General features: G+C 44.5%; 1 protein-coding gene across 9 annotated transcripts in view; it reads left to right on the forward strand.

Moving 5' to 3' along the window:
* Positions 1-4,574, forward strand: part of TNRC18 (trinucleotide repeat containing 18) — an 89,559-nt gene extending 84,985 nt beyond the window's left edge. For all 9 annotated transcript variants that reach the window (XM_082431528.1, XM_082431533.1, XM_082431526.1 and 6 more), the window contains one exon: positions 212-4,574. In XM_082431528.1, the coding sequence (XP_082287654.1) occupies positions 212-418 (207 nt within the window). In that variant the 3' untranslated portion in view covers positions 419-4,574. The remainder of the gene's footprint in view (positions 1-211) is intronic.
* The last annotated feature ends 6,400 nt before the right edge of the window (positions 4,575-10,974 follow it).

Here is a 10,974-nt window from a genome sequence, read left to right on the forward strand (position 1 = left end):
ACCCTTGGTCTCTTACTCCGCAGGTCTGTGTGTCTCAGTCTGTGTCTGTTCCTGTGTTTCTTGATCTTCTAGTCTCTCGGTCTCTCCCTTGGTCTCTGTCCATCCTCGTCCTCAGCCCCACTGTGTTTCTCGAGTTCTCTCTGGGGATCTCTCTCTGGTCCTTCGGGCCTGGGAGGGGTCTTCCCCCTGACGCCCGCCCGTGTGCCCGCAGCGCGCCCTGTACCAGTCCTCCCACGTGGACGAGAACGACGTGCAGACGGTGTCGCACAAGTGCCTGGTGGTGGGCCTGGAGCAGTACGAGCAGATGCTCAAGACCAAGAAGTACCAGGACAGCGAGGGCCTGTACTACCTGGCGGGCACCTACGAGCCCACCACCGGCATGATCTTCTCTACCGACGGCGTGCCTGTGCTCTGCTGAGCGCCCGGCCCGGCGGGGCCCTCACCATCACTGCCACGGCTCGGCGGCCTCGTGCGTGGGTTGTGTGCATGCAAGTGTGCCCATGGACAGCCTGGCGCGTGTGTACATGTGTGTGCCCGTATGCATGCACGTGTGTGCGCACATGTGCACACGTCCAGACCCCTTTCCTGACCCCTTGGTGCCCCCACGAGAGGGCTCCTCGTGATCAGGGTGGGGCTCTGCCGGCCCCTCAGGGGTCCTAGCCCCCAGCACCTTGTAAGCGCTCGGTCAGGTCCCGGTGCCCTCAGGCCGGTGCCAACTGGGGATTTGGTGGGAGGGGGTTTCCGAGCAACCCACCTGATGCTCACTTGGGGGTTCCCGCTGCTGGTGGGTCCTCCCAGTGCCTGGCCCCCTCGGCACAGAGCCCGCCCTGAGCCTCCCACTGTGGGACGGGGGCGCGCCCACGCCCCCCAGCCTCAGCAACCAGGCCGGGCCTGTTCTGGGGTGCCTGCCCGGGGCCCGGCCCCCACCCTCTCAGGACAGCCTGGACTTGGGGAACAGAGCCAGGTGCGAGGGGGGGGGCGCCCAGGAGCACTGGCCAGGCGCCAGGGGGAGGGGGCTGCGTGCCCTGAGGCCCCGGGGAGGGCCCACCCCGCTGGTCCAGACCCTCACACTACAGACAACCCCATGGTGCTGAAATCCTCGTCCCGGCCACACCCGGAGGGAGGCGGCAGTTCTTAACCTGTACAGTTTTATTGTACCAAGAGACTCTCCCCTGTATCATACGCCTTCAAATGGAGTCAACTTTTTAATTATATATATAAAGATAAATATATATAAATATATATAAATATAAACTTTTTAAAACTGTGAAAAAAATAGCTATGAAATTATAAAAAAAAAAGCGAACACATTCTGACGTGCAGAATATTATTTTTTATTTCCTGTTAGATGAGCGTGTGTAGCACCCAGCTTCACGGGCCCCCTGTCCCAACCTCACCCCACGCGCCCCCCCCGGCCCAGGTGTACTGTACTCGCCCCCAGGATGGAGAAGGACTTAGGGAGAGCAGAGGCTGAGGGAGGGGAGAGGGAGCCGGCCGAGCTCGCAGCCCTGCTCAGCCCACGAAAGCACTTACCAGCCCCCGCGCCTTCCGGGGGACCGGAGGCCTCGTCCAGACAATCTTAAGGGAAGGAAAAGCCAGACTTCGGTTTTGTGTTTTGGGGGAATTATTGTTTTCCTTTTTTTTTTTTTTTTTTAAGTTTCTTTTGGAATTTTGTTTGTTGGCGAATTCTGTGTGATCTTTTTCATAAAAAAAAGAAAAGAAAAAAAGCTATAATTGGAAAAGTACCGTTGTCTGGAGTGGTTCATTTCAGGGGCTGGGGTGGGCTTGGTGTTGGGATGCAGATCCTGGAGGGAGGAGCCACGTGTGGCTGTTTAAATACGAGCCAATTTGAATGAAAAGAAATGGAAAGTTTCTTGGCTGCACTGACGCTGTCTTTGGTGGTCAACAGTCAGACAAGGTTAGTGGGCTACTGTATTCGGCTGGCCTGTGTCCTTCAGTGCAGAAAGTTCTCTCGGCCAGACTGGAGCTGGAGATCGGCCAAGGTGGCAGAGTAGAAAGACCCTGAGCTCACCTCCTCTCACGAGCTCCCCAAAATCACAACTCTACAGAGCAGTCGTCAATGAAAGAGACCGAACCTACCAAAAAGATCTTCTACAACTAAAGACGTGAAGAAGGAACCACAACGAGACAGTTAAGAGGGGTGGACTTGCCATATAGTCGGGCCCACATCCCCAGGTGGGTGACCCACACACTGGAGAAAAACTAACATGGCAGAGGTTCTCCCACAGGAGGGAGAGTTCTGAGCCCCACATCAGGCCCCCCTGCTCAGGGGTCCTACCCTGGAAAATGCGCCCCCAGAGCATTTGGCTTTGAAGGCCAGTGGGGCTTAATTTCAGGAGTTCCACAGGACTAGGGGAAAGAAAGACTTCCCTCTTAAAGGGCACACACACAGTCTCCCACGCTCCGGGAGCCGGGGCAAAAGCTGTAATTCCCTGGGATCTCGGGCCAGACCTACCTGCTGGTCTTCGAAAGTCTCCTGGAGAGGCGGGAAGCAGCTACGGCTCGCCCTGGGGACACAGACGCTGGCAGCGGCCATTCCTGGGCCTCCGGCGTGTGTGCTGGTGCTGGCAGGTGCCGTCGTGGGGACCTCCCGCTAGCTCCTCGGCGCCAACACCGGGCCCCGCCCAGCAGCCTGTAGGCACCGGTGCTGGGACCCCTCGGGCCGAACAACTGGCTTGGGACACAGCCCCACCCGGCAGCAGACAGGCCGCCTGGAAACCGCCTGAGGCCACAGCCGCACAGAGACACAACCCTGCCCACCAGACGGCCCAGGACTCAGCTCCACCCCCCAGTGAGCAGGCACCAGCCTCGGGCCCTGCCACCCCCACCAGGGGGCACACGCCAGATGCAAGAGAACCACAATCCCTCAGCCTGCCCACGGCACGCCAGACCTTGCCCCGGGACGAGCTGGGCCCGGGCCCTGGCCGCTAGCAGGCCAGCACACGCTTCAGGACACCCCGCACCCAACTGTGTTAGGAACAACCTGACCGCCCCCAGCCCAGTGATCTTACACCAGCTCTGGGACCTCTGGGTCCTGCAACCAGGCTTAGGACCCGGCTCTGCCTGCCAGTAGTCTGGCACTAACCCCAGGACCCACCAGTGGGCAAGCAACCGCCCTGGAGTCTCCTGGACCCTGACTCCACCACCAGTGAGCCAGCACTAGCCCTGGGGCCCCCTGGGGCTCTGCAGTCAGCCACCTTGTGACCTGGCCCTGCCAAGCAGCAGCCAGCAGCCTCCGCGCGAGGCAGAGCCTGGCAACCAACCGGGCGAGGGCCAAGCGAGCCTGCCCACATAGCCCGCCGCAACAGAAAGACCCACGCAGCCTTCACAGGGGAAACCCTAGAGCATATAGCTTGGGTGACGAGGGGAGTGCACTGCTGGGATGTCTGGGACATCTACGAAAGGCCACTTCCCCAAGGTCGGGAAACATAAGCAACCTACCAGATACATAAAAATACAAACAGCAGCTTAGGCAAAATGAGGCGACAGAGGCACGTGTTCCAGGTGAAGGAACAAGATAAAAGCCCAGAAGAACAACTAAGTGAAGTGGAGATACGCAATCTACCCGAGAAGGAGTTCAGGGTAGTGACTGTAACGATCAAAACACTCAGGAGAAGAATGGATGCACAGTGCGAGAAGTTCGAAGTTTTTAACAGAAAATATAAAGAACCACCAGAGATGAAGAATAACTGAAATGAAAAATATACTAGAAGGAATCAACAGTAGACTAAATGATACAGAGGAACAGATCAACGAGCTGGAAGACAAGAGTAGTGGAAACCACTGATGCTGAGAGAAAAAACAATGAAAAGAAATGAGGTCGGTTTAAGAGACCTCTGGGACAACATCAAGCATGTTAACATTCGCATTACAGGGGTCCCAGAAGGAGAAGGGAGAGAAAGGGGTTGAGAACATATCCGAATACACAATAGCTGAAAACTTCCCTAACCTGGAAAAGGAAACAGTCATCCAAGTCCAGAAAGCACAGAGAGTCCAAGACAGGATTAACCCAAAGAGGAACACACCAAGACACATTGTAATTAAAACAGCAAAAATTAAAGATAGATTATTAAAAGCAGCAAGGGAAAAACCACAACATACAAGGGAACTCCCATAAGGCTATCAGCTGACTTTTCAGTCGAACCCCTACAGGCCAGAAGGGAGTGGCACGATATATTTACAGTGAACGAGAAAAACCTACAGCCAAGAAGACTCTACCTAGCAAGGCTCTTGTTCAGACTGGATGGAGAAACAAAGCTTTACAGACAAGCAAAAGCTAAAAGAGTTCAGCACCACCAAACAAGCTTTATAACAAATGTTAAAGAAACCTCTAAGTGAACAAGAAAAGGCCACAACTAGAAACATGAAAATTATGAAAGGAAAAAACTCATCAGTAAAGGCAAACATACAGTAAAGGTAGGAAATCATTCACACACCAAACTAGTAGGAAGGTTAAAAGACAGAAGTAGTAAGGCCACCTATACCCACAATAAGTAGTTAAGGGATACACAAAATAATTAGATGTAAAATATGATATCAAAAACAGTAATCGGGGACTTTCCTGGTGGTGCAGTGGTTAAGAATCTGCCTGCCAATGCATGGGACATGGGTTCGAGCCCTGGTCCAGGAAGATCCCACATGCTGCGGAACAACGAAGCCCATGCGCCACAACTACTGAGCCAGCGCACTAGAGCCCGCGTGCCACAACTACTGAGCCCGCGTGCCACAGCTACTGAAGCCCGTGCGCCTAGAGCCCGTGCTCTGCAACAAGAGAAGCCACCGCAACAAGAAGCCTGCGCACCGCAATTAAGAGTAGCCCCTGCGGGCTTCCCTGGTGGCGCAGTGGTTGAGAATCTGCCTGCTAATGCAGGGGACACGGGTTCGAGCCCTGGTCTGGGAAGATCCCACATGCCGCGGAGCAACTAGGCCCGTGAGCCACAACTACTGAGCCTGCGCGTCTGGAGCCTGTGCGCTGCAACAAGACAGACCGCGATAGTGAGAGGCCTGCGCACCGCGATGAAGAGTGGCCCCCGCTTGCCGCAGCTAGTGGAAGCCCTCGCACAGAAACGAAGACCCAACACAGCCAAATAAATAAATAAATAAATAAATAATAATTAAAGGTGCTAATAATTAAAAAAAAAAAAAGAGTAGCCCCTGCTCACTGCAACTAGAGAAAGCCTGTGCGCAGCAATGAAGATCCAACGCAGCCAAAACAAAATAGATAATATAAATAAAAATAACTTTATAAAAAAAATCAGTAATCGTGAGGGGAGGAGGGTACAAATGTACAGTATTTAAAATGCATTTAAAGTTGAGGTTGGCAACTTAAAACAATTACGTATATATATAGACTGCTACATAAAAACCTCATGGTAACCACAAACCAAAAATCTCAGAGGCATAACCCTCTCAGACTTCAGAAAATACTACAAAGCTACAGTAATCAAAACAGTGTGGTACTGGCACAAAAACAGACATATGCATCAATGCAACAGAATAGAGAGCCCAGAAATAAACCCACACATTTATGGTCAATTAATCTTTGACAAAGGGGGCAAGAATGTACAATGGAAAAAGATAGTCTCTTCAGCAAGTGCTGAAAAGACTGCCACCATACACAAAAATAAACTCACCATACACAAAAATAAACTCAAAATGGCTTAAAGACTTAAATATAAGACATGACACCATAAAACTCCTAGAAGAGATCATAAGCAAAACATTCTCTGACATAAATTGTACCAATGTTTCCTTAAGTCATTCTCCCAAGGCAATAGAAATAAAACCAAAAATAAACAAATGGGACCTTATCAAACTTACAAGCTTTTGCACAGCGAAGGAAACCATTAAAAAAAAAAACAAACCTACAGAACGGGAGTAAATATTTGCAAACTATGTAACCAACAAGGGCTTAATTTCCAAAATATACACACAGCTCATACAACTCAACAACAACAAAAAAATCCAATCAAAAAATGGGCAGAAGACCTAAATAGACATTTCTCCAAAGAAGACATTCAGATGGCCAACAGGCACATGAAAAGGTGCTCTATATTGCTAATTATTAGAGAAATGCAAATCAAAACTACAATGAGGTACCACCTCAAACCGGTCAGAATGGCCATCATTAAAGTCTACAAGTAACAAACGCTGGAGAGGATGTGGAGAAAAGGGAATCCTCCTAACACTGTTGGTGGGAATGTAAGTTGGTGCAGCCATTGTGGAAAACAGTATGGAGGTTTCTCAGAAAACTAAAAATAGAATTACCATATGATCCAACAATTCCACTCCTGGGCATATATCCAGACAAAACTATGATTCAAAAAGATACGTACACCCCTATGTTCGTAGCAGCACTATTCACAATAGCCAAGACATGGAAACAACCTAAATGTCCATCAACAGATAAATGGATAAAGAAGATGCGGTATACGTATACAATGGAATACTACTCAGCTATGAAAAAGAATGAAATAATGCCATTTGCAGCAACATGGATGCAACTGGAGATTAGCATACTAAGTGAAGTCAGACAAAGACAAATACCATAATGATATCACTTATATATGAAATCTAAAATATGACACAAATGAACCTATCTATGAAACAGAATCACAGACATAGAGAACAGACTGGTGGTTGCCAAGGGGGAGGGGGTTAGGGGAGGGATGGAGTGGGAGGCTGGGGTTAGCAGATCTAAGCTTTTATATATATAGAATGGATAAACAACAAGGTCTTACTGTATAGCACAGAGAACTATATTCAATATCCTATGATAAACTATAATGGAAAAGAATATTTAAAAAATGTATATATGTGTAAAACCGAGTCACTTTGCTGTACAGCAGAAATTAACACAACACTGCAAATCAACTATATTTCAGTAAAAATATTAAAACAAAAAACCACATAAAAATCTATAATAGGGGCTTCCCTGGTGGTGCAGTGGTTGAGAATCTGCCTGCCAATGCAGGGGACATGGGTTCGAGCCCTGGCCTGGGAAGATCCCACATGCTGCGGAGCAACTAGGCCTGTGAGCCACAATTACTGAGCCTGCGCATCTGGAGCCTGTGCTCTGCAACGAGAGGCCGTGACAGTGAGAGGCCTGTGCACCGCGATGAAGAGTGGCCTCCACTTGCCGCAACTGGAGAAAGCCCTCGCACAGAAACGAAGACCCAACACAGCCATAAAAAAAATATTAAATAAATAAATACATAAATAAAAATTAAAAAAAAAATCTATAATAGATACACATACAAAAAGAAAAAGGAATACAATCAACACTAAAGACAGTCATCAAATCACAAGGGAACAAAAGAAGAAAGGAAAAAAAGACCTACAAACGCAACCCCCAAACAATTAGCAAAATGGCAATAAAAACATACATATCAATAATTACCTTAAATGTAAATAAATGGACTGAATGCTCCAATCAAAAGACAGAGAGTGGCTGAATTGATTAAAAAAAAAGACCTGCATATATGTTGCCTATGAGAGACTCACTTCAGATTTAGAAACACATAACAGACTGAAAGTGAGGGGATGGAAAAAGATATTCCATGCAAATGGAAATCAAAACTAAGCTGGAGTAGCAATACCTTTCAGACAAAATAGACTTCAGGATTTTTTTTTTTTTTTTTTTTTTTTTGGCCACACCGTGCAGCTTGTGGGATCTTAGTTCCTTCCCTGACCAGGGATCAAACCCGGGCCTCCTGCAGTGAAAGCGTGGAGTCCTAACCACTGGACTGCTAGGGAATTCCCCAAAATAGAGTTTAAATAAAGACTGTCGTTACAAGAGACAAAGAAGGACACTACAAAGAAGGATCAAGGGATCAATCCAAGAAGAAAATATAACAATTGTAAATATATATGCAAACAACACAGGAGTACATAAAATACATAAGGAAAACATTAACTGACATAAAGAAAGAAATTGACAGTAACATAATAATAGTAAGGGACTTTAACACCCCACTTACATCAATGGACAGATCATCCATTGATAGAAAATACACCCCACTTACATCAATGAGCAGATCATCCATTGATAGAAAATCAGTAAGGAAACAATGGCCTTAAATGACACATTAGACCAGATGGACTTAATTGATATACACAGAACATTCCATCTGAAAGCAGCAGAATACAAATTCAAGTGCACATAGAACATTCTCCAGGATAGATCACATGCTGGGCCACAAAACAAGCTTCAGTAAACTTAAGAAAATTAAAATTATATGAAGCATCTTTTCCGACCACAATGCTATGAAACTAGAAATCAACTATAAAGAAAAAACTGCAAAGAACACAAACGTGGAGGCTAAACAATATATTACTGAACAACCAATGGATCACCGAAGAAATCAAAGAGGGAATAAAGAAATACTTAGAGACAAGTTGAAATGAAAAAAATGATGATCCAAAATCTATGGGACACAGCAAAGGCAGTTCTAAGAGGGAAGTTTATAGTGATACAAGCATACCTCAGGAAACAAGAAAAATCTCAAACAATCTAACCTTACACCTGAAGGAACTACAAAAAGAAGAACAAACAAAACCCAAAGTTAGTAGAAGGAAAGACGTCATAAAGATCAGAACAGAAATAAATGAAATAGAGACAAAAAAAAAAGAAAGAAAGAAAAGAAAAAGAAAAAGATCTAAAAGCTGAAACTAAAAGTTGGTTCTTAGAAAAGATAAACAAATTTGAAAAACCTTTAGCCAGACTTACCAAGAAAAAAAAAAAAAAAAGGGGGAGCAGGCCCAAATCAATAAAATCAGAAATGAAAAAGAAGTACAACTGACACCACAGAAATACAAAAGATCTTAAGAGACTACTACAAGCAACTATATGCCAATAAAATGGACAACCTAGAAGAAATGGACAAATTCTTAGAAATATACAATCCCCCAAGACTGAACTAGGAAGAAATAGAAAATATGAACAGACCAATTACCAGTAACGAAACTGAATCAGTAATTTAGAAACTCCCAACGAACAAAAGTCCAGAACCAGATGGCTTCACTGGTGAATACTATCAAACATTTAGAAAAGAGTTAACACCCATTCTCCTCCAACTATTCCAAAAAATTGCAGAGGAAGGAACACTTCCAAGTACATTCTATGAGGCAAGCATCACCCTGATACCAAAACCAGACAAAGATATCTCAAAAAACAAAGTTATAGGCCAATATCACTTTTGACACAGACGCAAAAATCCTCAAAAATATTAGCAAACCAAATCCAACAGTACATTAAAAGGATCATACACCATGATCAAGTGGGACATCCCAGGAATGTAAAGACTTTTTTCAATATCTGCAAATCAATCAATGTGATACACCAAATTACAAATTGAAGAATAAAAACCATATGATCATCTCAATAAATGCAGAAAAAGCTTTTGACACAATTCCACATCCACTATGATAAAAAAACTCTCCATAAAGTGGGCATAGAAGGAACATACCTCAACATAATAAAGGCCATATATGACAAACCCACAGCTAAAATCATTCTCAATGGTGAAAAACTGAAAGCATTCCCTCTAAGATTAGGGACAAGAATGCCCACTCTCGCCACTTTTATTCAACATAGTATTGAAAGTCCTAGCCACAGCAATTAGGCAAGAAAAAGATAAATGAATCCAAACTGGAAAGGAAGAAGTAAAACTATCAGTGTTTGCAAATAACATGATACTATATATAGAAAATCTTAAAGATACCACCAGAAAACTACTAGACCTCATCAGTGAATTTGGTAAAATTGGAGGATACAAAATTAATATACAAAAATTGGCTGCATCTCTAATCACTAACAATGAACTATCAGAAAGAGAAATCAAGGAACAATCCTATTTACCATCACATCAAAAATAATAAAATACCTAGGGGAAAAAACCTGTACTCTGAAAACTGTAAGACATTAATGAAAGAAATTGAAGACAACACAAACAGATGGAAATATACACTGTCTTCTTAGACTGGAAGAATTGATATTGTTAAAATGCCCATACTATCCAAGGTAATCTACAGATTCAGTGCAATCCCAATCAAAATACCAATGGCATTTTTCACAGAAATAGAACAAATAATTTAAAAATTTGTATGGAAACACAAAATAGACAAAACAGTCTCAAAAAAGAAGAACAGAGCTGAAGGAATCATGCTCCCTGACTTCAGACTATACTACAAAGCTACAATAATCAAAACACTAAGGTACTGACACAAAAACATACAAATAGATCAATAGAACAGAATAGAGAGCCCACAAATAAACTTGTGCACTTATGGCCAATTAATCTATAACAAAGTAGACAAGACTATACAGTGGAGAAGACAGTCTCTTCAACAAGTGGTGCTAGGAAGACTGGACAGCTACATGTAAAAGAATGAAATTGGAACACTCTCTAACACCATGTACAAAAATAAACTCAAAATGGATTAAAGACCTAGATGTTAAGACTGGAAACCATAAAAATCCTAGAAGAAAACATAGGCAGAACACTCTTTGACATAAATCGTAGCAGTATTTTTTTGGATCTGTTTCCTAAAGCAAAGAAAATAAAAGCAAAAACAAACAAATGGGACCTAATTAAACTTAAAAGCTTTTTGCGCAACAAAGGAAATCATCAACAAAACGAAAAGACATCCTACTGGATGGGAGAAAATATTTGCTAACGATATGACCAATGAGGGGTTAGTATCCAGAATATCAATATATAGTTCATACAACTCAACATAAAAAAAAAAAACCCTGATTAAAAAACGGGCAGAAGACCTGAATAGACATTTTTCCAAAGAGGACATACATATAGCCAACAGGCACATGAAAAGACGCTCAACATCACCAATCATCAGGGAAATGCACATCAAAATCACAATGAGATATCACCTCATACCTGTCAGAATGGCTATCATCAAAAAAAACATAAATAATAAATACTGGCGAGGATG

This window comes from Balaenoptera physalus, assembly GCF_965194825.1.
Source record: "Balaenoptera physalus genome assembly, chromosome: 16".
In the NCBI taxonomy this organism is placed as follows: domain Eukaryota; kingdom Metazoa; phylum Chordata; class Mammalia; order Artiodactyla; family Balaenopteridae; genus Balaenoptera; species Balaenoptera physalus.